Raw genomic sequence first — 27814 nt, 5'->3', positions numbered from 1 at the left:
ATTCCTATTTCTAGCACGCTCTCTTGCCTCTCTCACATCTATCCTCCTATCACCCAGAGCTTTTTTCACACCATCCATCCACCCAAACCTTGGCCTTCCTCTTGTACTTCTCCCATCAACTCTTGCATTCATCACCTTCTTTAGCAGACAACCATTTTCCATTCTCTCAACATGGCCAAACTACCTCAACACATTCATATCCACTCTAGCCGCTAACTCATTTCTTACACCCGTTCTCTCCCTCACCACTTCGTTCCTAACCCTATCTACTCGAGATACACCAGCCATACTCCTTAGACACTTCATATCAAACTCATTCAATTTCTGTCTCTCCATCACTTTCATTCCCCACAACTCCGATCCATACATCACAGTTGGTACAATCACTTTCTCATATAGAACTCTCTTTACATTCATGCCCAACCCTCTATTTTTTACTACTCCCTTAACTGCCCCCAACACTTTGCAACCTTCATTCACTCTCTGACGTACATCTGCTTCCACTCCACCATTTGCTGCAACAACAGACCCCAAGTACTTAAACTGATCCACCTCCTCAAGTAACTCTCCATTCAACATGACATTCAATCTTGCACTACCTTCCCTTCTCGTACATCTCATAACCTTACTCTTACCCACATTAACTCTCAACTTCCTTCTCTCACACACCATTCAAAATTCTGTCACTAGTCAGTCAAGCTTCTCTTCTGTGTCTGCTACCAGTACAGTATCATCTGCAAACAACAACTGATTTACCTCTCATTCATGGTCATTCTCGCCTACCAGTTTTAATCCTGGTCCAAGCACTCGAGCATTCACCTCTCTCACCACTCCATCAACATAAAAGTTAAACAACCATGGCAACATCACACATCCCTGTCTCAGCCCCACTTTCACCGGAAACCAATCACTCACTTCATTTCCTATTCTGGTAACTCTACCTAAGCGACCAGCTTTTTGTATAGTTTACCCTCTTTCCGTTTTCTAAGGGGTCAACCTCAGGCGGTGTGATATGTGCCCTGAGGCGACCCGGGGTCGGGAAGCATGCTAGCTCTGGTCGGCGACTCGTCAGTAAGTTTCTGGTCGCGACGTGATCAACATCTCGCCGCGCTCTCTCTTACCTTGTGCGACCCTTTGTGTCCCCCGATCCTTTGTGCTTACCACACGTTACCCACGTGTTTCCCTTTCACTTTCCCTGTGCATCCTTGTGTCTCTTGGTGTCTTAGCGTTGCGTTATGGAGCATCCTCGTCGTTGCCCTGGGCCTGTGGCTGGGAAGTCTTGCGGGGCTTTCCTTTCGAAACCTGAGATTGATCCCCACTCCTTGTGCTCCACGTGTAGTGGGAAAGTTTGTTCCCCTGCCTCTACGTACCCGGAGTGTGCTAACTGGAATGAGATCCAGTGGGTGCTCTTCGGGACTAAGACGTGATCAACATCTCGCCGTGCTCTCTCTTACCTTGTGCGACCCTTTGTGTCCCCCGATCCTTTGTGCTTACCACGCGTTACCCACGTGTTTCCCTTTAACTTTCCCTGTGCATCCTTGTGTCTCTTGGTGTCTTAGCGTTGCGTTATGGAGCATCCTCGTCGTTGCCCTGGGCCTGTGGCTGGGAAGTCTTGCGGGGCTTTCCTTTCGAAACCTGAGATTGATCCCCACTCCTTGTGCTCCACGTGTAGTGGGAAAGTTTGTTCCCCTGCCTCTACGTACCCGGAGTGTGCTAACTGGAATGAGATCCAGTGGGTGCTCTTCGAGACTAAGAAGAAGAAGGCCGCTAAGAAGTCGCTTAAGGACTCCAGTATCTCGTCGCCTGTGGTTTCTCCAGACGTCTCGGCAGACCATAGCACCCGTTCTTCTTCCCCTACCCAGAGTAGGGGACGAGGTAAGTCTGTTGCGGGTAAGAGGCCCATTGCCCTTCCCCAAGAGTCTGATATTCCTGTGGGGGAAGTGTCCAGTGTGGGGCAGGCATGTGTGGGGCCTGAGTGTAGTGCGGGAGTGTGGGTAGGAGGCGAGGTCCTGGTGCCCGCAGGTCCCATCTCCTCGGAAGATCCTATGTGGGGTAAACCGAGTGTGGATTCTTCCCCTCAGGCGGTGTGATATGTGCCCTGAGGCGACCCGGGGTCGGGAAGCATGCTAGCTCAGGTCGGCGACTCGTCAGTAAGTTTCTGGTCGCGACGTGATCAACATCTCGCCGCGCTCTCTCTTACCTTGTGCGACCCTTTGTGTCCCCCGATCCTTTGTGCTTACCACGCGTTACCCACGTGTTTCCCTTTCACTTTCCCTGTGCATCCTTGTGTCTCTTGGTGTCTTAGCGTTGCGTTATGGAGCATCCTCGTCGTTGCCCTGGGCCTGTGGCTGGGAAGTCTTGCGGGGCTTTCCTTTCGAAACCTGAGATTGATCCCCACTCCTTGTGCTCCACGTGTAGTGGGAAAGTTTGTTCCCCTGCCTCTACGTACCCGGAGTGTGCTAACTGGAATGAGATCCAGTGGGTGCTCTTCGGGACTAAGAAGAAGAAGGCAGCTAAGAAGTCGCTTAAGGACTCCAGTATCTCGTCGCCTGTGGTTTCTCCAGACGTCTCGGCAGACCATAGCACCCGTTCTTCTTCCCCTACCCAGAGTAGGGGACGAGGTAAGTCTGTTGCGGGTAAGAGGCCCATTGCCCTTCCCCTAGAGTCTGATATTCCTGTGGGGGAAGTGTTCAGTGTGGGGCAGGCATGTGTGGGGCCTGAGTGTAGTGCGGGAGTGTGGGTAGGAGGCGAGGTCCTGGTGCCCGCAGGTCCCGTCTCCTCGGAAGATCCTATGTGGGGTAAACCGAGTGTGGATTCTTCCCCGGCATCATGGCGTGTTTCAGGTGCGTTAACCGCCGAGGGAGACACCGAGAAAGGAAGTTCGTCGTCTTCAGACCCCACCACGTGGGTGGCCCCTAGGACTCCCTTCAGGTCTTCCGCTAGAGGAGAAGAAGACGTCGAACAATGGCTCTATAAAGGACTCGCTTGGTCCCCTCCGGCTCCCTCGTCTACGCTACCCCCCGTGTTTCTGCAGCCTCCCACGCCTGAGAAACGGCGAGAATTTCCCCCCGCAGTCTTGGACGTTTCTGGCGGTCTGAGGGATTCGTCCTCATCCTCGTCATCATCGTCGTCATCGGACTCTTCTTCTTCTTCGTCGTCAGAGGACGAGGATAGGAACTATAGCAAGAGGAAGAGGGAGAAATCCCGCAAAAAGAAGAAGTCCCGTTCCCGTTCAAGATATGGAAAGAAAAGCTCGAAGTCCTCTAAAAAGAAAGCAAAGAGGAGCAAGTCCAAGGAGTGGGTGAATTTCACAGTGCCCCGGAGCGAGCTGTTTAGGTTTACCACAGCCGCGGCCGCTTCTGGGTGGCTCCCTAGAGCCTCGCCTTCTGTGTCTCATCCTCCTACCTCCTCCTTCGGACCAGTCGCCGGGCAAGAGGGGTCGAACCGGGCCCCCCGTGTAGTGACTAACCCAACGGTGGCCTCCGCTTCTGCTTCCCTTAGGAAGGATGTACGGCGTATGAAGGAAGGCTTAGCGTCGACCACGGGCACCTTGGAGGCCTTCCTTAAGCACCAAGGGCGCCCGTCGGTCCGCATGGATCCCCCATCCACGGAGTCCCCCGTGGAACAAGGTACTCCCATGACGGATGGATACCTTCGTCCCCACGGGGCAGCCCATTCCACTGGCAGACTCGTCCAGCGTTGCCTTTCCCACCGTCACGGAGTACCCCCGTACAGAGGAACTGGTGACGGAAGACCTGGTGGAAGGAGGGGAAGGCTCGTCTGACGACATCTCCTCCTACCGTAAAGTTCTGGCCCTAATTCGTCGGCATCACCGATTGGATGAACCTAAGCCCTCAGCTGCAAAGGCCGTGCTCTCCGGACTGTCCTGAATGATCGACAGCCCGGTGCAACAAAAGCCTTCATTGTCTCTCCCTCTCGCTCCGGACGTGAAGTTGGGAATGGAGCAAATAGATGAATACCTGGCAGGACTGGCGTAGGCCCCCAGAAGCCAAAGTTCCTCCAAGCTTCTTCCGGGCCTAAAATCACAGAAACGTTTTTACGTCCCAGAAGGGCATCGCGGCGGACCCCGTGCGGTAGAAGCAGCGGTGACCTCACTGAACCAGGGAGCCTCGGAAGACAGGGCCTCCACTGCCCCCGTGTGCTTTTCCCTGTCAGAAGCCTCTATGATGGAGGACATGGCACAGGACCTTGTCTACGTGTCCTCCTGGTTGGATTGGTGGTCTTGCGCCTTGGTGGGGTTTCAGGCGTCCCACGACCTCTCCCTCCCGGACAATCAGGCCATGCTGAGGGAGCTTGTTAGTTCGGGAGGCAAGGCCTTTAAGTTTTTGTCATCCCAGTCCCTGTCTGTTGCTATGAACTGGGTTCTTAGGAAGAGGGATACGGTGCTTAGCAAATTGGTGCGGAAGTTACCGGACAGAGAAGCGAGGAGACTGAGGAATTCCTCCGTGTGGGGAAATGACATTTTCCCCATCAAATTGGTGGAGGATACGATGGAGAAAGTGAGGAAGGTGAGAGACGCGGACCCTAGGCCGCGCCCCCCCCCCCCCCCCCCCATGAGGAAGTCCGGGTTTAGAAGAGCCTCAGCGGACGTCCCTCACTCCTCCCAGGCCACCCCTTTGCTGCCTCAAAGAGAACCACCGTCAGCTCCTTGGCTTCAAGCCTCTCAGCAGCCCACCCTTAGGACCACCGCAGGCCCTCAGTCAGCCTTCAGACCCTCCTACAATAACTCAAGGAGAGGTCGCTCTGGCCGCTCCTCCAGGAGGTGGTAGGAAGAGAGGCCCCCTACTCCTACAGGAGCCCCTAGTAGGGGAATGCCTCAGACTTTTTTGGCAAGCATGGCGGGATCTCGGTGCGGATCCCTGGACGGTGACGGTCCTGAAGGAGGGCTACAGACTCCCTTTCCTAGAAGAACCTCCCCCTCTCATCCCAGCCCACCGGGCCGAGTGGCTGGTTCCAAAGAACCCCTTGAAGAGGTCGGCGCTACAGGAGGAAGTAGCGTCCATGATCGCCAAGGGAGCTTTAGAGCCATTGGAGAACCCCAGCCCGGGTTTCTTCAACTGGCTCTTCCTTGTGGAGAAATCGACAGTAGGGTGGAGGCCGGTCATAGACCTCTCAGCCCTCAACAAGTTCGTCTCAAAGACGGACTTCAAAATGGACACCCCCAAGACAGTGCTAGCAGCCTTGAGGGAGGGGGATTTCCTCATGTCCCTCGACCTCAAGGATGCCTATTTTCAAATCCCCTGCACCCCTCCAGCAGGAAGTTCCTCAGAATCAAGTGGGAGTCTAGTGTCCTGCAGTTCAAAAACCTGTGCTTCGGCCTATCGACGGCCCCGCAGGTGTTCACGAGGGTTTTCACCACAATCTCGGCATGGGCGCACGAGAAAGGCATACGACTGATCAGGTACCTGGTTGACTGGTTGCTTCTTTCTGCCTCAAGGGAACAACTGAAGGAGCAAGGCGTGATGTTGCTCGACCTCTGCAAGGGTTTAGGGATCACGATCAACCTAGGAAAGTCCCAGCTAGTCCCCAGCACCAGAATGACTTACTTGGGGATGGTCCTGGACACCCAGTTAGTAAGAGCCTTCCCCTCAGGGGAGAGGATAGACAACCTGAAACATATCCTTCAACCCTTCCTGACGGGCCAACCCAGGAGGGCCAAGGACTGGCAGAAGTTACTGGGTCACCTGGTTTCGCTGAAGAAATTAGTACCGCAAGGGAGACTCAGGCTCCGCCCGGTACAGTGAAATCTGAAGGAATCGTGGACCCAAGGCAAGGAGCCCCACAAAATAGTCCCAGTCCTCCCGAAGACGAGGGAGACCCTTCTTTGGTGGAACATCAGGTCGAACACAGAGAAGGGAATGCCCTTCGCCCCCGATCCCCCGGAGATACTGTTGTTCACAGACGCATCGAAGGAGGGTTGGGGAGCACACCTGCTAGGGGAATCGACAAAAGGGCAGTGGTCCAGCGAGGAGGCATCTCTCCATATAAACATCCTGGAGATGATAGCGGTTCTGAGGGCGTGTCGACAGTTCGTACACTTCCTGCGAGGAAACACTGTGGCGTTAATGTGCGACAACGCCACAGTAGTGGCGTATGTAAAGAAACAGGGGGGCCTGAAGTCAAGAGTTCTATGCGCCCTAGCCACGGAACTGTTAGAGTGGACGACAGGAGAAGGGATAGAACTGACGGCAAGGTTCATCCCAGGAAAGAGGAACGTGATGGCCGACGGCCTCAGCAGAGCGGGTCAACTGATAGGTTCAGAGTGGACCCTACACCCGGAGGTAGCTCGGGCAGTCATCCTAATGTGGGGCTCCCCAGTGATAGACTTGTTCGCCACACGTCTGAACGCCCAACTCCCCGTGTTCTGTTCTCCAGTCCCAGACCCGTCAGCAGCGTTCGAGGACGCCTTCCAACATCCCTGGGACGACCTCGATGTGTACGTCTTCCCTCCCTTCAGTTTGATCAGGCAAGTGTTGAACAGAGAGACCGACGTCCAACCCGTCGATGACTTTGGTAGCGCCCTGGTGGCCGGAGAGAGAATGGTTCGCAGACCTAAAAGAATTAGCTCTTCGTCCTCCTTGGCCGATTCCGGACAGGCCAGACCTCCTGCGTCAACCTCACTTTCACAGGTGGCATGAAAACCCTCGATCCCTCCGCCTTCACGCGTGGAGGTTATCGAGAAGCTACTGAAGAAAGGAGGATACTCATCGAGAACCGCGGCAAGGATGTCGGGTTACCTGCGACGTTCCTCAGCAGTAGTTTACCAAGCAAAGTGGGCAGTCTTCGTGAAGTGGTGTGCGTCCAAGAACATCAGGCCCTTAGGGGCGTCGATCCAGGACATTGCAGACTTTCTGGTGTACCTGAGAGACGACGTGGGCTCGTCTATTCCGGCCATCAAAGGAGTACGAGCTGCCCTAGGTTAAGTCTTCCTTCTTAGGGGCATTGACTTGGGAGCCTCAAAGCACATCTCTATGCTCATTCGCAGCTTTGAACAATCATGTCCCCCCCAGGAAGTAAGGGTTCCGCAGTGGGACCTAGCCAGAGTTCTCAAGGTTCTGTCAGAGCCATCCTTCGAACCTCTCAGGGACGTACTAGACAGAGAACTCACCCTTAAAACAGCATTCCTTTTAGCCCTGGCCTCGGCGAAAAGAGTTAGTGAGTTACACGGTCTCTCTTACGAGGTCTCACACTCCAAAGGGTGGAGAGAAGTTACGTTTAGGTTCGTCCCTAGCTTTGTGGCGAAGACGCAGAACCCGGCATGTTGGGATCCTCGGTTTGATGGTTTTTCGGTGCCAGCCATCCCTCGCTCAGACAACCCGAAGGATCTACTCTTATGTCCTGTGAGAACAGTAAGGAAATACCTGGAGAGGACCGCAAAATTCCGCCCTCAGATCAAAAATTTATTCGTCTCAACAGGCCGGGTGAAGAAACCGGTCTCGAAGAACTCTACTGTATCTCTTTCTGGCTGCGACAGGTGATAAAGAGGGCCTACGAGGCTTCTGGGACTCCTCTCCCAGGAAAACCAAGGCCACATGATATTAGAGGCCTGAGCACCTCCCTGGCCTTCGAGAAAAACATGGCTGTGGGAAAGATCCTGAAGGCAGGGACCTGGTCTAGACAGTCCACCTTCACGGAACACTATCTCAAAGATTGCTCTAGAAAATCCTTGGACAGGTTTTCCATTGGTCCAATCATTTCAGCCCTTCAAGAGATCTAAGGTCATGGCCCCAGTGTAACCAGGGGTGTTAATGCCAAGAGACACTAGTTCCTTCCTTAACCTTACCCCCCCCCCCCCCCCCTCACCTCCTTTCCTTCCTTCCCCGGGCCGTACTGCCCAGGAAGATGTCGAAAAGACCTTAGTCACTTGAAGAAACGTCCTCCAAGAGAACATGTATCGGAGTTGGTTTTGAAAAGGTAAGCTATTAGTGAGTTTTTTGGATAGGTTCCCCTACTTTTCGTGTAGTTTTCTAGTGGTCGTAGAACCAAAACCTCCTTAGAGGTTCCCTCTCTCGCGAGCCTCCTTGTCGGCTTCTGGTCCCTGCAGGACACTCCCACCTCCTAAAGTTTGAGTCTCCTAAGAAGGTAGTTCTAGGTAAGTAACCGTGTTGGAACAAATCACAAATTTTTAAGTAATTTGTATTTTTCCTAACATACTTACCTAGAACTACCTTCGGGTTATGGCCCACCCATCCTTCCCCGAGAACCTGCAGGGTCAAGTAATACCTGTTCCAACGAAACTTACCGAGTCGCCGACCTGAGCTAGCATGCTTCCCGACCCCGGGTTGCCACAGGGCACATATCACACTGCCTGAGGTTGACCCCTTAGAAAACGGAAAGAGGGTAAACTATACAAAAAGCTGGTCGGTTAGGTAGAGTTACCAGTAACTCCTAAGAAGGTAGTTCTAGGTAAGTATGTCAGGAAAAATACAAATTACTTAAAAATTTGTGATTTTCACATAAAATGTGCCCCCCCCCCAACCCTGCAAGTTTTGCTGCTTCACAAAAGTTAACTTAGGTTGCTGTATGTGGCAAAACATAGGCGTTGTAGATGGGGCATACTTGGAGAGACAAACTCATTCTGTCTGACAAAACAAAGATGTCAACTTGGTAACTTTTGAACCACAATACAGAAAATGTGATTGATGGGTAGGCATGAAATAAAATTTAGTTTAACTAGATTAAGATTAATATCGTCATTATGTATAAAAACTAAATCCTCTATTAGTTCCTTAGTTTTTATTGTTTAGCATGTTGCATTATATTTTGTATATTGTAAATAAGTTAGTAGTTTCTTTTGCAATATTTTTCACAATTTCAAGTCTACTTAGCATAACAATAGCAGTTCTTAGAGAAATTCATTATATTTTTTTAAGAAGTTTGATCATATAACTAACCTTTGATTTCCTTTTCAGGGCAAAAGTACAAAATTTAATCCTCAAAGAGTTGGTATACACCATACAATGTGCGACGAAGATGTTATCCAGATTATTACCAAGAAGTAGTTTTATTATATTAAGATAGCCTAACAAATAGCATGAATTGTTACATTGAGATTGTTATTTTCACTTTGATAATCATTTTTGGAAGATGTGATTTAAAGATATATCCAATTTGGATAAATATCTTTCTTCTTTTCTTTCAGTGTCTGATAGATTGCCTTTCATCCTCATATTTAGTCATCCCATTCATCATCATTGTCATGATTTGAATTTTACTGTCGTAAGTAGTTTTGTTTGAATGACAAGGGCTGTTAGATTCATCATATTTCTTGAATACCTCAAGAATTAAATTATTGTGCTCTCAACGGCACTACTCCGCCAGTTTACCGTTCATTTAGTTTGACTGGGCTTTCATGTGATTTTTATAACCTTCTCATGGCATTTAAGGTTATGTTGAGCGCTTTTGAAATAATTTAGTGTACTTTATGGGTTTGAATTTTTATTTTCTTAATTTTTCTAGTGGTCAGTTGTACATCTGCATAGGGTTGTTTCAAGAGGGTATAAGTCATGTTTAGTTTTGTAGATACTATTTTATGGAAATTGTATATTTCTTAAAAATATTTTTATTTTAAAGGGATCATTCGGTCTTGCAGCTAGCCCTAACTTTGTATTGGAAATCACCCGATCTTCGTGTTATGTTGGTCAAGTTTCTTCAGAGTCAATCCAGGGATAAGAAATGGTGTTTTTTGGTAATCTATTTTCTTTTCCAAAATATTTAGGGCTAAAAAGTGAAAATTGGAAACCACCATTTTACAACTTTAATGTATTGTAGGTATGTTTATATATTTGATTTTGTTACTTAGGAATTTAAGTTTTCAAAAGATTGACTTGGTATAATCCATGGGTACTCATAGTTGGGTTACAGTATAAACACTTGAATTATGAAATCCAAAGACTGATTTCAATATCAAACTGCGTTTTCCTTAAAGAGGATAACTTTGGCAATATATGCCAGCAATGGGCTGGGAACAAAACCTAGATTGCAGGTAGATATGCTGTACTAATATTGTTATTCCTAGTCATAATATGTAGACCAGTTAATATCCTGTATATACAAAATATCAAAAGAATCTTTTGGCTGTGCTATTTAAGGTATGGAGTCTTATTTTTTCAGAATTACTTTTTAGAGAACATTTTTGAAAGCTTGGTAAAATAAATTTACACTTAAAGGGTAGATGTTGTAAGGAGAAAAGTTTTCAGAATCTGTAATTGATGTATAAATTTTTGCTTTTATCACATTAGAATCACAAAGAAATTTTGAATAGATTTTTCAAAGATAAATGTTTGCAAAAGTTGAATAGGAACAGTGTAAGAAAAAAGACAAGGTAGGCGTTTCCATTATTTCACGTTCTTTATTTTCATGTCGAACGTTTTAGAATGAATTAATTACTGTAAAAAACTTGAAGAGAGAATGAATAGGAAAAAGGAATCTCTCGCTGCTGATGTTAGGCTCATGTCCTAAACAAACTGAACTTGGAAGAGAAGTAACTAGAAGCTTCTGTATTGAGTGCTTATGACTTATTTTCACTAGATAAAGATACAGTACCACTTTGCAGTATTCTGCTAATTTGTTCATAATAGTAAGAAGTTTGAAATGTGATTACTTGATTTTATGAGGAGCTGACTTTCGTATATTCTATACACAGACCAGAATATTTTATTTCTCAGAATTTTATTTTTTTTCATATATTTGATTACATTTTGAAGTACATAAACATTGATATATTTGCACTGTCATCAAGTGCATGGGTAGCAGACCTGTGTCATTGCTGTTGTTCAAGTGTGTAGCAGTAAAGTGTCCAGATGTATTAAATTATCAATTATATATTAGTTGCTAAGGATTTAGGGAATTGACATTTTTGATAACAGATGATGTATTTTGTAGACATTTCCTTTGGGTTGTTGGGAGAGACAAGGAAACTAAAATATATACTAATGAACTTGGATAATTAAGATGTAAAACCAGATTGTCCAATAATGCAAAATTCAATTTGCTTTGCAACATTACATCACTCTAATACTTGGCATAGATATGGCAAACTCTAGCAGTGTCTTTCTTATACTTTTGATCCACTTTTCATGTTTAGATATGGCCATCCCACACAATTTAAATCACTGGTTCAATGTTGGACTTCAAGGCAGTTCATTTCTACACAAGCCTGCCACTCCCTGTGGTTATTGCTTGGAAGCAAAGGTTGTTCTTTTTTGCCCATTTCTTTGATGTTCAGAATGGGGAAATTTCTGTTTACCTGTCATATTTCTTGACTTTCCCTCTTATACAAAGCAAGTCTTTGTCTTCTTTTACTGTCATCAGGTGTTCTTTTGTCAGTCTTTATAGTTTGTGCCAAATTAAGAGAGCAAATAAGCTTGACTAAGAGTTCAATAGGGTTGCATTTGCATTCTAGTTGCATGGGTTTCTGGGTAACATCTTATTTGGTTGGCTCTTTGTCCAGTATTATATAATACTTTTACTTTCATTTAAATCCTTTTTTTTTTTTCAAATAATGTATATCTCCTAGGTATCTTTAGCCAGATTGCTTTTGGAACTAAGTTTTTATGAGATTAGATCAACAATTACTTTACCTAGTGTATACACATTCTTTTGAAACAAGCCAAAAGGCCATTGACTCAACCAAGAAATTTCCTCAAGACTGAATGTTATGCCAGAAATGAAAAAGGGGGAAAAGGGAAGATAGTAAATTGAATAAATAGATAGGAAGCAGTTGCGGGTAAAACTTGTACAATATTAGAAAATAATGGCAAATGTTAAAATACTTATCTTTTTTAATACCAATATCTATAAAACTGTCAACCATATATTTATAGTTTTGTGGTATGACCAACTTGAATCCCCAGATATTGGCTATATTAAAATCATGTTACTCATCACAGTAAGATGCTGATATTGAGCAAGATAATTAACAACCATTAAATCAGGAAACTCATGCGATAGGCATAATTGTGAAAATTCTCTGTTACAAAAGTGTATGGTAGATGGCCACATTGGAAATCTAATGAATTGTTATAAGTACCATGTCAAGGAAAATCTCCTATGTCAGTTTGGTCTAGAGGATGAAAGCCTTGAAGTGTTCAAAACAAAAAAAAATATTCTTATAATGGTAAAACTTAAGGTTTCGTTGAACCTATCCGTCATTGGAAACCCAATTTTCTGTTTTCAAGAGTTTTCAGCTACTTCTTTGGCTATTAAGCATTGCTGTTTATGTTTTGTTCACAGTTTTTACTATCATAATCTACCTTTCTTCCTCAATTTCGGCACCAACACCATGGCACTCTTTGACTCATATCTAATAGTAATGCATTGCTGCAGATGAGACATTAAAGGTTCCACAGTAGAGGATGAAATGAATGTCGCATGATTAGTTCTCAGACTTGATGCTACTGCTCTAGCTCACAAGGAAAATCCAGTACTAGCATATCATGCCACGTGTTGGATACATCAGATGAATATTCAGGGGTGTAGGGACCTGAAGGTATTTATGTTGCAATTACTGTATCGAGGTTACATTTGCTGTGCAACCCTACTCTTTGAGTGACCTCATTGATAACTCTTCTCTAGATCCTATGGTTGGTAGCAAGAGTTTTTTGTTGAGGGAATTTTGCATTTCTTTAAGGTTGACTGGATTTGGTCTTTGTGTCTCTTCCAAGGGTTGCAAGATATTTGGTTGCCATTATTTAGGTTATATAAAACTTTTTATGGTAGCCGATTGTTCGGCATACAGATAATGTGACCAAACCATTGACAATACCGTTAAAAATCTGTTGTAAGTGGAGAAAAGCCTCCTGGTCTACTGAAGGCATTAGTTACTAATCGCTATGTTTAATTAAAAGAAATAGTTGCCTCAGCAGCATTGAGATTGGTAAGTCTTATCTGGATTTTTGAGGATTTTCTTTTCTTGGCTACTGCATTCTACTAGTAGGGAGTGGTGGTATATATATGAAAAAAGGCAAATAAGCCGAGTGATATTTCCTTCTTTTTATGTACATATATACGTTGGCTATTCCAAGGAATATTCTAAGTTTTGTCCAGGTCATCAGTTTTCTTTGGTTTCTTTCAGGGGAAACCACAATGTTTCAAGCAATCTCTCTTATCTCACTGTTATAATTTATGATACATTGTTTAAATTATCACAGTGAGAGATGACCTCTAAAACTCTCCAGCTTGTAACTCAAATTTAAAAGATGAAAATCAATTAAAATAAACTAAAATCTCCCTAATCAAGGTTGTGCAAGATATATAAGAATTTAAAAAACTCTTATTTTATAATATTTCTTATATGCATACTGACTATAAGTAGTTGGTTATTCAGGATTCAAGGTAATTTATAAATAAATTTTTCATTGGTGAAAATGTTTTCTGAATACTTCTGCAGTCTGAAAGAATCACCTGGATTTTCTGCAACTCTTATTTATTGTCCAAGGGTTCTTTAGTATTAATTAAGTGAAAGGCAAATTTTGTAAATATTGGGTCTAGAAGACCGTACTGTATTATATTAAGAAAGGGAATTTTGGTGTGAAAACTTTTAGTTGCAAAAACTTGGTTTGAATCAGGGTACAGTATTTCATAGAAGACATAATTATATGGATTATGTGTTGATAACTAAAAGAATGTTTGGAAGATTGAAAGACGTGCACGTGTTTAGGGGTATTGGCTAACGGTATGTCTGATCATTTTTTGGTGGAAGGAAAATTAGTTGTAGCAAAAGAGTGGGGGAATAGCGTAGGTGGATGTAAAAGGGAGCTAGTGAGGGTTGAAGAGCTAATAAAACCGGGGGTAAAAAGTATATATCAGGAAAGGTTGAAAATGGCATATGACGAGGTGAGAGTAAGAGAAACTGGTAATTTAGAGGAGGAGTGGAAGTTAGCAAAAGAAAATTTTGTTGGGATTGCAAGTGATGTATGTGGCAAGAAGGTTGTTGGAGGCAGCATGAGGAAGGGCAGTGAATGGTGGAATGAAGGAGTGAAGGTAAAAGTGGAAGAGAAAAAGAGGGCTTTTGAAGAATGGCTGCAGAGTAATAGTATAGAGAAGTATGAAAAATATAGAGAGAAAAAGGTGGAAGTAAAGCGCAAGGTACGTGAGGCAAAGAGGGCAGCTGACCTGAGGTGGGGTCAGGGACTGGGTCAGTCATATGAAGAGAATAAGAAGAAGTTTTGGAAAGAAGTGAAGAGAGTAAGGAAGGCCGGCGCAAGAATTGAAGAGACAGTGAAAGATGGAAATGGAAGGTTGTTAAAAGGAGAGGAGGCAAGGAAAAGGTGTGCGGAATATTTTGAAAGTTTGCTGAATGTTGAGGATGATAGGGAGGCAGCTATAATTGCTGTTCCAGGTGTTGAGGTGCCAGTGATGGGAGATGAGAATGAGAGAGATTACAATAGAGGAAGTGAGGAGAGCACTAGATGAAACGAGAGTAGGAAAAGCATCTGGTATGGATGGTGTGAAAGCTGAGATGTTGAAGGAAGGGGGTGTGACTGTACTTGAATGGTTGGTGAGATTGTTTAATGTGTGTTTTGTGTTGTCAATGGTACCAGTAGATTGGGTCTGTGCATGTATTGTACCATTATATAAGGGTAAGGGAGATGTGCATGAGTGTTGTAATTCAAGAGGTATTAGTTTGTTGAGTGTAGTTGGAAAAGTGTATGGTAGAGTACTGTTTTTTATAGGATTAAGGATAAAACTGAATGCAATCTTGGAAGTACAGGGTGGTTTTAGAAGAGGTAGGGGTTGTATGAATCAGATTTTTACAGTTAGGCAGATATGCGAGAAATATTTAGCAAAAGGTAAGGAGGTGTATGTTGCGTTTATGGATCTGGAGAAAGCATATGATAGAGTTGATAGGGAAGCAATGTGGAATGTGATGAGGTTATATGGAGTTGGTGGAAAGTTGTTGCAAGCAGTGAAAAGTTTATACAAAGGTAGTAAAGCATGTGTTAGAATAGGAAATGAAGTGAGCGATTGGTTTCCGGTGAGAGAGGGGCTGAGACAGGGATGTGTGATGTCGCCGTGGTTGTTTAACTTGTATGTTGATGGAGTGGTGAGTGAGGTGAATGCTCGAGTGCTTGGACGAGGATTAAAACTGGTAGGCGAGAATGATCATGAATGGGAGGTAAATCAGTTGTTGTTTGCGGATGATACTGTACTGGTAGCAGACACAGAAGAGAAGCTTGACCGACTAGTGACAGAATTTGGAAGGGTGTGTGAGAGAAGGAAGTTGAGAGTTAATGTGGGTAAGAGTAAGGTTATGAGATGTACGAGAAGGGAAGGTGGTGCAAGGTTGAATGTCATGTTGAATGGAGAGTTACTTGAGGAGGTTGATCAGTTTAAGTACTTGGGGTCTGTTGTTGCAGCAAATGGTGGAGTGGAAGCAGATGTACGTCAGAGAGTGAATGAAGGTTGCAAAGTGTTGGGGGCAGTTAAGGGAGTAGTAAAAAATAGAGGGTTGGGCATGAATGTAAAGAGAGTTCTATATGAGAAAGTGATTGTACCAACTGTGATGTATGGATCGGAATGATGGGGAATGAAAGTGATGGAGAGACAGAAATTGAATGTGTTTGAGATGAAGTGTTTTAGGAGTATGGCTGGTGTATCTCGAGTAGATAGGGTTAGGAACGAAGTGGTGAGGGTGAGAACGGGTGTAAGAAATGAGTTAGCGGCTAGAGTGGATATGAATGTGTTGAGGTGGTTTGGCCATGTTGAGAGAATGGAAAATGGCTGTCTGCTAAAGAAGGTGATGAATGCAAGAGTTGATGGGAGAAGTACAAGAGGAAGGCCAAGGTTTGGGTGGATGGATGGTGTGAAGAAAACTCTGGGTGATAGGAGGATAGATGTGAGAGAGGCAAGAGAGCGTGCTAGAAATAGGAATGAATGGCGAGCGATTGTGACGCAGTTCCGGTAGGCCCTGCTGCTTCCTCCGGTGCCTTAGATGACCGCGGAGGTAGCAGCAGTTGGGGACTCAGCAGTATGAAGCTTCATCTGTGGTGTAAATGTGGGAGGTTGGGCTGTGGCACCCTAGCAGTACCAGCTGAACTCGGCTGAGTCCCTGGTTAGGCTGGAGGGACGTAGAGAGTAGAGGTCCCCTTTTTTGTTTTGTTTCATTGTTGATGTTGGCTACCCCCCAAAATTGGGGGAAGTGCCTTTGGTATATGTATGTATGTATAATTATTGACTGATCGAAGGATAGATTCTTTGAACTTGGGAAACTTTGTTTGTCGCCGTTTTCAAATTATATTAGGCTATTCTCGGAATTGGAATTTACTGTTTTACTGCAATGTTCTAATTTTAAAAAAGATTATTCTTGGGTATATGTGTCTGCTTAGGTTGAAGTTTATCTATATTTCAAGGCTTATGATCCCCCCAAAAATTAACCAAGGTCAGCTAATTGTATAAAATTTTATAGTTCCTGTGTTACAGTTGGTTCAAACTTCTGATGATGTCTGATTCAGTTTAATTTTAATATTAGGGCAGGCTTCAAATGAAGCCATTTTTGTTGCAAAACTTCCTTCAATCATTTCCTGGTGAGACAAAATTATTTTTAATATTGTCAGTGGAAATGTGATGATTGTTTCAACAGTTGGGAAGTGTGAATGAGTTACATCAGACATAACGTAACTGTCAGAACTTGAGCAAATACAAAACAAAAAATATAAGGTTCCCTGATCAACTGAAGACAATCGGAAAACTAGGAAAGTTCCTTATTAGACCTGCTGTACTTATTGTTACTGAATTCTCAGTTAAAAGCATGGACTTTCGTAGGATATTGTAATTGATAAGAAAGCCAGTGGAGAGAGTGTCATCATACCCAAGTTTTATGTAACAGATACCCATATCTTTCATAATGTAAATCATACTTGCATACAGTTTATACACTGAATTGATCATTATGTGCATGACAGTGTCATTCAATAAAAATTGCTTTCCTTATTGTATTTAATTAATCGAATACTGTACTCAGAATGTATTCTAATATATTGTGTGATTAACAGTATCCTTGAACATATTCTGTTGTGCTTTAATGAACATGTTATTTGTTCATACAACAAACCCCTCTTATTTTACAAATTCCCTATTTAAATATCAGGTTTTATATTAACTTCATGAAATTAAAGGATTAATTTGGTTTGGTTTTTCACCCTCCTCTTGGGAAGTTCGTCTTGCCTTTTGTACTTGTTTTGGTCCATCCAATTCGTACAGTACAGTACATGAATAGCTGTTTTATTTGCTAATCCCAGTGCTTATTAGTAGAAATGTTTCTTGGTACATTATATAAGTGATGTCAATGAAAGCTTTTTCCTGATTTTGAAAAGGAAAAATTTGAGCTCAGTTAAGTACTTTTGATGAATGCTTATCTGGTTTGGTTTTCAGTTTTTACAGCCTTATGGTCTCCTTATCCTTTTATAGTCAGGGATTACCTCCCTTTGTAATTGTGCCATGCAATTTGGTTTTTGGCATACATCTACTGGGTAGTTAGATAACAGGCTTGTGAATCTGCATTGTGATAATTATCACCCAACCAACCATTAGTATTAACTTGATTTGTCATCACCTCATGGACATTTGTATCACAGATGTGGGAATGTGCCATTTAAAGACAAGCTTATGCAGTACTTTTCCAAAGTGCCATCTTGCATAAGCCACTTTTTCACACTGTGCATTGGTTTTAAGTTGTAATTTAGATTTTAGAATGGCTTTTATTACATTAATGCAGTAATTTTTTTTTTATTAATGATGTATGCATACTTGAGGTGTTGACATTATTTTAGTTTATTGACATACAAATAAGAAAATCTAGGATTATTTTTATGAAATGTCCCCTGATGCTCATATTGCTTCTCTATGGAAGCTCGGTCATATCAACATTTAGGCATTTAGCTAAAAAGAAAATCCCGATTGCCATAGACTTTGGCCTCTAGTAAAGTAATGAGCCAATCTAACTATGGTAATAAACCAATAGCTTGGGTAAGCCTAAGCCATACTGCATTTGTCTTCAGTGCTGTCAGAGGATAAAAATGATAGTCATCATACTCCAGATTTCGAATGCTTTTGGAGGTCTTGATTTGTTAGTAATTTCTGTGTATGTTGTTTAAGGGAATTGTTTCATGGCAATTATATCTTGATTTTTCTTTGTCTTGTCAGGAACAGTATAGTGATATAGATACCATGATTGTGAGGAGTGTGTAGACCTCACTGTTCCTCATGAAGAAGTACCAGTATGATTTTGTTTTGATACTTTTTTAAGGTGTGCAATTCTTAAAACATTGCCTGTTAATACGTCTATATGGAATTAGGGCTTTTTGTTCTCTATCATAGGTTCTAAAATACATTCTGTTATATAGATATATGTTTATTTCATCTGGTGCTGTCAATAACTAGAATTAGTTTGGATATTGTTAAATTTTTTACTCTTTTGTGGAAAAAAACTTTTCATTTCAGCCATTAAGGGTTATAGATTCATGTTTCAAGTATTAAAGTGGACATGTTTAGACCTTTTAATATTGGAAAAAAAAAAAACTCCAGTAGTCAGTCTAGTTTTGGAAGTTACCTGAAGTTTTATATTTAAAAAGTTTGAGTTTTTAACCTTCAGAGTATCTTACGATTAAATATCTTGTAGTGTATTTAAAACACATTTTCCTGTTGGCATTGGCATCAGCTAAATGCATGTGAACTTCAAGCACCATTTTTTAAAGTTTATTTTGGGGATCATAAGATTAATTTTTTTTACCTACTTTCAGAGCTAAAATTATTTTAAGATTAAAGGTTTGCTGCAATTTCAAATTCTCTGGAAAAGGAGGTGAGCATAGATTTCTTTGTAGGTAAGATCTGTTGAGTATTATTTAGACAAGACTATGGACGTTGGATATCTAGCTCCTAATTTGTTTTTGTGGGATTAGAATTCCAAATCATCATCTCTAATATGCAATGGCCTTTCTTGTTAATAATTTGGTCAAAGGTTCTCAAAGTCTTTGATTCAAGTCTTACGATGAAAGATTTGATGGTTTGGATTCGTGATATTAGAAGTGCAGCTACATCTTTTGATTTTTGCGGAAATCTTTCTTTGGAAAGGGTTTGAGTGGTAGCTCAATGGTCTACCAAGTCAGTATTCACTTTAGATTTTAAGGAATTCATGCACATTAATTCAAATAGGAATCAGGGGGTAACTTAACATTTATTGATAAAACCTGGAGTTTTGTAATTCAAACTTTAATTTTAAGCTTTGCTATAAAAAAAAAAGACGACGATCAATGAGTCTAGAATGTTGATTAAATTTATTACTTGAAAAGTATGTGAAATTTCTTTCCTTTGCAGGGGACCAACCTCCATCAGTGTGGGAGTCAGCAATATGAACATCAGGGAAGACTTGTAGAAATAAACAATTTTAATAATGAAATCTGCTTTCTAGCTACATTAACAAACTTTCGTACTTTACACAGAATTCAGTGAAAGCTGGCATATAGCTATAAAAACTTTTACCGAGGTGCCAACAACCATTACAGTTGTTACCAGTGGTAGCGGAGAGAAGTGCTGCTGCCCACTCACTCATACCTTCACTTTGATCTCAGTTGTGGTTGGAGACAGATCTCTTATTCCACGTTGCTGTGGCAAATGAAACTTTCACTGCTTTATTACCATTTTGACGCATTATTGTCCTTGAGTTGTAGACTTGATTAATATCATGACTACAAACTCTTTAGGTTGGTTAAAAGTGAACACCTGTAAGCTCAGAGGCTTGATTGATATCATGACAACAAACTCTTCAGGTTGGTTAAAAGTGAACACCTGTCAGCCCAAAGCCTCATCTTCACCTCCTTGGAGTTATACTTCCATGAGCTTCCCGTTGTGACGTATTACCATCTCAGGGCTATTGTCTGTTAGTTGGAGGACAACATTACGGTTCCATTCACCCTTTAGATGGGTTAAAGGGGAACAACTGTCACCCAGGGTCTCACCTTTAGATACTTAGAGTTAGACTTGCCTGAAGTCTTAGGATGAGAGGACCTCTATGAGGAACTCTGCTTTCGTCTGTGGAAGCCAATATGTCGGCGAACACACAAGCAACACGTGCTAGTGAGTACTAATTAAAACTTTTCAGCCTTACTTGATGGTAGCGGTCAAATTGCTAAGGAGATATGCTTTATAAGCAACCTCTACGCGCACTCATAGCTAGCTTTTTTCTCCCCCTGAGCTCGCTGACCTTTTGGGTTTATCTATCCAGGCAGCTCAGAAGCGTCCTTGCATTTCTGTTGCAAAAGTGCTCCAGCTCTAAGAATCTCCTGGGAGATCTTGGCAGCTGTCTGTGGCTGCTGGCACCAAAGATGAAAGCTTTCCTTTCACCTGAAAGTTGCTTGTAGCAAGCAATAGCAGGAGACAATTCAGGCTCATGGCTAGTCTAGATTGCGGTGCCAAGGGTGAAAGCTATCCTTTCACCTAAGAGCTTTGCTTGAAGCAAGTGATCTCTCAACACCTTGTGATGTGCTTCAAGCTCACAGCAAGCTTGAATTACGGCACTAAAAGTGAAAGCAATCTCTCAACGCCTTATGAGCCATGCTTGCATGCTATTCAATATCACTGCTAAGTTGGATCATGGTGCCAAAGGTGAAAGCTATCCTTTCATCAGAGAGTATTGCTTAGAACAAGCGATCTTGCAATACAGGTTCATGACGTGTTTCAAAATCACAGCACGAGCCTGGATCACACAGTTATGACTGTTTATGCTTTTCTAAGTGGAGTAAAGCACACGAGCACCTGTGACAGAATGTAGTTGTGTGTAGGCTTGTGATTCTGTGGCATTTCGCACTCTCAGCATTCACTTAAGGTGATCGTAGACCATTGTTCAACGATTGAGGTGGTCGCTTGGCTCACCCAAACTCTTGTTCTCTCTTGAATGCTCTTTGAGTTAATTACTGTCTTACTAAACCCCTAATATGCATGAGAAAGTTAGGGGGTTTATTTCACTGTTTGGGCTAACCTAAAAGCGCAAGGATAGGTCGAGAAACCTTTATGCCCTGTGATACAACTATCCAGCGTATGTATTTAGGTTAAACTTTTTTTTTTTTTTTTTAAAGCTTGAGTCTTTGCCAGCCACAAAGAAAGAGAGAATGTAATTGAAGGATTTGACATTTTTCCTCCTAATCTCTCTCTCGTAAGGTTATATTAAAGATCATGGGTTTTCTGTAAGGATTCCCAAAAAATTTCGGACTCTACTGCTATTTAGAATTCGGTTGTTTTGGGAAAATGAAAATTGCTTAAGATTTGTAATATTTTTTGTAATTGTGTATTAGACTTAATCTTGGAGAAACCATCAAGAATTCAGGTGTGTTTGGGTGAAGCACTATCCTTCCCATAGTAAAATAACATTGGAATGCAGCTCCTTACTAGTACAGTGGTAAGGCATTCACCTAGCATTAGCAGGGGCAGATCAATCTCACATCGGGATCATGTTTTCTATGTTTCAGTTTTCTTGAAAAGCTTTACGCATAGAGGCTATCGTATGGGGTATTGTTTGCACGTTAAAGTTATCTGCCTTGGGAAAGTAATTACTGTATTTAGTTAATAACAATTGAATGGGGGTGAGCCCTTTTCTTTTGTTTAAATGCATAGCATTTTAAAACCACTTGGTAAGAGTTTCAATGGACACTCCTACCCCTTTTTTTCTTCCATTGGAAGAAAGTGTTAGCTGCCAGCCTTCCATCAAGGACGAAGAAACTACAAAAGTTGAGCGCTGTTGAGTTTTCTTGTTAAACAAGCCTCAAATGTTGGACCGACACCTGGAGGCGAGCGGCTTTGGAACATTTACATGCAACTGATGTTTGTGACCGATCGCTCTCCTGTTTGCTATCCGTTACATGCCTCACAACTACTCTTGATTGGTCATATACCCTCACCTGTCTGCCTAATAACCCCATTTTCTTCTGGCAAGTACAGCCTGAAGTAAACAAGTGGGCGAAAGGTAAATGAATCCTAAACAATACAGACCTAGGTAGATGCTCATGTAAATACTGTAATGTTATAGGGAATACAATTACTTACTAAGGGGTCTAACAGGCAATGCTGATATAGTTGTACTTGGACACGTTCTCAGTCGTCACTCCGTCTGCTCTCCTAGCCTTTGGCATGTCAGCTGGCATGGCGACCTCAATCTTGTGAGCTCAGTCTAAGGACGGAGACTGACTCTGGACCAAAGAGAGTTGGGCTAACACCTTTGGCACGCAGCAGATCCTATTCCATCCAAGTTCTGCAACTGAACTCACTCAACATGAGGCTAGTCACCCTTATCCTAACCCCTCTAAGCTCGGTTTTGACCCTTTGCGTACCGTTGACAGACACTGGCAAACGATTTGGAGACTCCTTGAATCTCCAGCTTGCGCAGTTAGCTAAACTTACGCCAAGTATGCTCATCATCTAACTCACCTACTGGGGTTAGAACAGTGATGTAACACTCAGGCCCAACTATCTGCATCACACTCATGCTCTGTTGCAAGAGCGCAAGACACAGGTTTGCGGATCTGTGATTTGTCGCCAGAGCACTCAGGCTTTTTGGAACTCTCAGTTTCTCATGTTATTCTCTTGCTACCCAGTGCAAAACTCCACGAGTATTCAAGTTAGTTCGCTACCAGTCTCCAAGTTAGTACTCAAGTATCAATCTGCAAGGAAAGATATACAGTACCAATTTTGGGTGTTGTACTTCGGCATGTCGATAGCTCCTCGAGTGTTCATTTGAAGGTTGACAGTAGTTCAGCTTGGTACTTTGGTATCGACAGTTCCTCGAATGTTCACTTGAAGGTTGACCGTAGTTCAGCTGTGTTACATGGCAACTGCATTTGTCTCCTCTGCTATCTAGACGATTGGTTAATCCTAACAGACTTGGTGGAGAGACTTCTTCAACATTGAGTCATGCTTCTAGAGTTTTGCTGCGATCAGGGGCCGTGGCAAACTTGAAGCCCTCTTTGAAACCCAAGCAGAACCTGGTGTATCTTGGAATGCAGTTGAACATGAGGGAAGGTCAGGTAATTGGAGGTAAGAATTGCAAGATTCAAGAAGTGGCTCAGCAGTTACTAATGCAAAGTTCTCTTTCAGATCATCCATGGCAGTGGCTGCTGAGTCACCTGGCCTCATTAGAGCGTCTGGTGCTCAATGTGTTCACTTCAGTGGCAACTGGAGACCTTTTGGTCTCAGGGCAGGGTTACTCCTATGGGTAGCTATTCTTTCTACCTCTCCAAAGTTGATGCTCTTCATGAATGCATCAAAAGAAGGGGGAGGCTTACCTGCTGGAGAACATGGCATCCAGGCTATGGTCAGAGTCAGATTAGTAATGCCACATGAACCTCCTGGAGTTTATATCGACATACTGTGCCTTGTTCTTCAACATTTTCAACAGCTTCATTTGGATTACTCAGTGTGTTGATGAGTGACAACATGACCACAGTGGTGTATCTAGACAAACGAGGTTCTATTTCACGGAACCTAGCAGTCTAAATACTGTGAGAGAAAGAAGACTGTGATGTCCCCGTCAGCCACCATTCATGTTCGAAAAAAAGAACATTTTGACACACACTAAGCAGGAAGACTATTCGATAGCTGGTTCTAAGGGGTCTTTAGACCCTGCAAATAAAGCGACGACTGTGGGGTCACGGATAATAGACCTGTTCTCTACGTCTGTTAACCGGGACTTCCACGCGTTCCCCCCGTTCTGCCTAATAAGTATCTCAACAGAGTAAGATTGCAACCAACCTATCCATGATGTAGATAGCTCATTACAGCAACAAAGTAGAATGATGACCTGCCCTCTTCCTGATGCTGACAGAGGTTCTGAGGGAGCTTCCTCCTCCTCACAACTGGCTGTACCAACCAGATGCTCAGATTTACTATTAAAGTGGGATCCCTGGGACTTGGTGTTTGGAAGGTATCTAGTATCTCCTCACTGAGGTTTTTTTTTTTTTGCAACTAGAAGTGAAACAGACGTCTGGTTACATCAAGAGGTCCCTGATCTCAGTCTACCAGGCAATGTAGGTGATCCTTTGTGGTTAGTGTAGCAGAAGGGGTCTCTTTCCTCTCGGAGCCACTACCCCTCTGGTAGTGGAATTCTTACTTTCTCTTTGGTAGAGCTGTTCATGCTCATATAGTTTGAACAGACTTACCCTCAGTCAGAAATGTGACCAATTTGTTACATGGGGCTTAGAACTGTGATATAACTCTGAAACGGTTTCTTCTTAGTTTAACCTTCGATAAGTTTTAGCAAGTTGCATGGTCTCCCCTGTGACAACACCCATTTTCTGAGAATGGGTCAAATTACTTTTAGCTTCATCCCTGAGTATGTTGCCAAGACTCAAATTTCAAACCAATGATCCTAATCGGCTGATGTAAGACAGCCGAGGTGCTACTTAAATGAACTTGAGGAGTCCCATAAAATAAAATTTTTTTAAGTAATTTGTATTTTTCCTAACAGTACTTACCTCGAACTAACCGACCAAGAATTTTGCGTAGTTTCCCCTTGTCGGGTCCCTCCGTGGCAGATGGATACATACTCGCCCTGATGCGACCCGGGGTCAGCGCGCGAGAGAGCGCTGCTAGGTCTGAGTCGTCAGTAAGCGTATGTTTAAGTACTACTCGAACTCCTGTAAGACACTCGGGGCAGGGTGGGTGGGCCATAACCCGAAAGTAGTTAGAGGCAAGTACAGTACTGTCAGGAAAAATACAAATTATTTAAAATTAGTGATTTGTTCCAACACAGAGTACTTACCTTGAACTACTTTCTTAGGAGTCTTAAACTTAAAGAGGAGGAGTGGGCTTACAGGCCAGAAGATCCCGTTAACATACTGGGGCACGGGACCTAGATAGGAGGCTAGGTCTTGACGACCCTGTGGACAGAGTAGGAGAGTCGGGGAAAGCACGCAAAAGTCTACCTTATGTACAACTCACCTTATGTATTATCCGGACATGGGTTTCCACAGAATCCATCTCTCACATGGTAGGAGGAAAGGAAAGAGGAAAAAGGGGGGTAGCAAGGAAGGGGGGAGTAAGGAGGAAACTTGTGTCGCTTGCGATTACTTCCCTCAGGCTACCCGGGGCCTTCTACCTTTAAACTTGTTGCATGGCGGAAATTACTGGCCCAATGGAGGAGTCCAGGGATTTCCTCGTACAGTCTTTCAGGTAGTGGGCCGTAAAGGTGTTTACGGCGGACTGCCTGGCCCAAGTACCTGCTTGCATGCTTTGACCCACTGCCATGTTGGTATCAAAAGCCAAAGTGCTAAGGCCCCTAATATCATGGGGTTGCGGTGTCCCAGGAACCGCAGATCCATCACTGTCGTAAGCCCTCTTAATGACTTGCTTAAGTCAGGAGGAGATCGTGTTCTTAGACACTGCCCTCTTGACTGGGCCTGAAGAGACAAACAAACTTTTGATGGCTGGCCTGATTTTGGCTGTCCTACCAAGGTATTTTCTGATTGTTCTCAATGGGCACAGGGGCAAGTCTTCCGGATTGCTTGAGTGAGGGATTGCCAGAATTGAGAACTCCTCAACCCTTGGATCCGCAACGGCTGGGTTCTGGGTTTTGGCCACGAATTTGGGCAGAAACTTAAAAGGACAATTCCTTCCACCCTTTTGAGTGCGAGACCACGAAGGACAAGCCGTGGAGCTCACTTTACACGTTTGGCTGAGGCTAGAGCTAGTAAGAACATTGCCTTGAGAGTGAGATCTTTATCCAGAATGTCCTTAAGGGGTTCGAAGGGAGGCCTCGATAGCACCTTGAGAACTTTGGCTAAGTCCCACTGCGGAACCCTACTAGAGGTGCGTGGGGAACAAGACTGCTCGAAACTCCTGATGAGCATGGAGACGTGGCGAGATGCCTCTGAGTTGAAAAACTTGCCCCAGTGCCGCACGAACCCCCTTGATGGCTGGAATGGAGACCCCTAGGTCGTCCCTCAAGTGAACCAGGAAGTCTGCAATCCTGTGGACTGATGTCTCTCAGGTTCTGTGTGGCACACCACTTCATGAACGTGGCCCACTTGGTCTGGTACACCACGCACGAGGACTTTCGGAGATACCCTGACATCCTTGAAGCTGTCTTCTCCGAGAACCCGTCCTTCCTTAACAGGCGCTTGATAACCTCCAAGCGTGTAGCTGCAGGCACTGTGGGTTTTTGTGTAGTCTTCGGAAGTGCGGCTGGTGTAGGTCTTCCCTTACTGGAAGAGGCCATGGAGGGAGTGTGGCCAGGTCCTGCAGATCCGCGAACCACTCCCTCTCCGGCCACCAGGGCGCTACCAAAGTCATCCTTGTAGCCTTTGACTGCCTGAGGATCCCGAAGGAAGGAAAGTTGTACACGTCGAGACCGTCCCACGAGTGCTGAAAGGCGTCCTCAAACGCTGCTGTTGTGTCTGGCACTGGAGAACAGAACACGGGTAACTGAGCATTGAGCCTCGTGGCAAAGAGATCTATTATTGGTGAGCCCCACAACTGGAGAACCTCCTGCGCCACCTGCGGATGTAGACCATTCCGACCCTACCACTTGTCTTGTCCTGCTGAAGCCGTCGGCCAGTACGTTTCTCTTTCCCGGAATGAACGTGGCTGTGAGAACGATGTGGTTTTTCTCGGCCCATTCCAGGATCTGAGCTGTGAGGTCGCACAGGCCTCCCTGCTTCTTTATGTATGCCACTACAGTGGCGTTGTCGCACATGAGGGCTACTGAGTTTCCTCGGAGTGGATGGGCGAAAGTCACGAGGGCCCTTTGAACTGCCAGGAGCTTGAGCAGGTTTACGTGGAGGGTCTTCTCTTCCAGGGACCATTTTCCCTCTGCTGTTTCTTCGAGTAGATGGGCTCCCCACCCCTCCTTTGATGCGTCCGTGAAGAGCAACATCTCTGGAGGAGCGGATGCGAAAGGTATCCCTTTTAGAGTGATCTCCCTGTCGGACCACCAGAGGAGCATGTTCTTGATGGCCTGAGTCATCCAGACTACGTTCTGCGGAGAGTCCCCCGGTGACCAGAGGTCCTTCAGATTCCATTGGACTGGCTACAGCTTGAGCCTCCGATGAGGGACCAACTTCTTCAAGACTAGGTGTCCCACGAGTCTGGCAATCCTTGGCTCTCATTGATGTGTCTTGTCAGAAATGGCCGAATGACTTGGTCTAGGTTGTTCAGCCTCTCCTGGGAGGGGAATGCCTTCGCTAACTGGGAGTCCAGGACCATCCCTAGGTACGTCATCCTGGTGGTGGGGACTAACTGGGACTTCTTTAAGTTGATGGTGGTCCCTGCATAACTGCAACAGTTTTGCCCCCTGCTCCTTCAAGGCTGAAAGTAGCAACCAGTTGTCGAGATATCTGATCAGTCTGATGCCCTGTTTGTGTGCCCAGACTGATACTACGGCAAACACCTGAGGCGCCGTTGACAGGCCAAAGCAGAGGGTTTTGAACTGCAGGGACTGGGATCCCCACTTCACTCTGAGGAACTTCCTGCTGGAGGGATGTACAGGGATTTGAAAATAGGCATCCTTGAGATCCAGGGACATCATGAAATCCCCTTCTCTCAAGGCTGCCAGCACCGACTTTGGCATGTCCATCTTGAAGGACGTCTTCTTGATAAACTTGTTCAGGGCCGAGAGGATGACTGGCTTCCAACCTCCCGTAGCTTTCTCTACCAGGAAGAGCCTGCTGTAGAATCCTGGGGACGATTCCTGGTTGTAGAGCTCCCTTGTTCAGCATGGCTGACACCTCTTCCTGCAAGGCTGCTATCTTCTTGTGATCTTTGGGTGCCAGCCATTCCGCTCGATGTTCTGGGATCAGAGGGGGCGGTTCCG

At 44.2% G+C, this 27814-nt stretch overlaps 1 protein-coding gene across 1 annotated transcript in view; it reads left to right on the top strand.

Moving 5' to 3' along the window:
• Nucleotides 1-16951, top strand: part of LOC137624426 (developmentally-regulated GTP-binding protein 2-like) — a 72458-nt gene extending 55507 nt beyond the window's left edge. Inside the window, exon 8 of the mRNA XM_068355174.1 lies at nucleotides 8934-16951. Coding sequence (XP_068211275.1) covers nucleotides 8934-9023 — 90 coding nt within the window. The 3' untranslated portion in view covers nucleotides 9024-16951. The remainder of the gene's footprint in view (nucleotides 1-8933) is intronic.
• The last annotated feature ends 10863 nt before the right edge of the window (nucleotides 16952-27814 follow it).

The sequence above is a fragment of the Palaemon carinicauda genome, chromosome 31 (assembly GCF_036898095.1).
Source record: "Palaemon carinicauda isolate YSFRI2023 chromosome 31, ASM3689809v2, whole genome shotgun sequence".
In the NCBI taxonomy this organism is placed as follows: domain Eukaryota; kingdom Metazoa; phylum Arthropoda; class Malacostraca; order Decapoda; family Palaemonidae; genus Palaemon; species Palaemon carinicauda.
The sequence above is the reverse complement of the archived record's forward strand: the minus strand, read 5'-3'. Positions and strand labels throughout refer to the sequence as shown.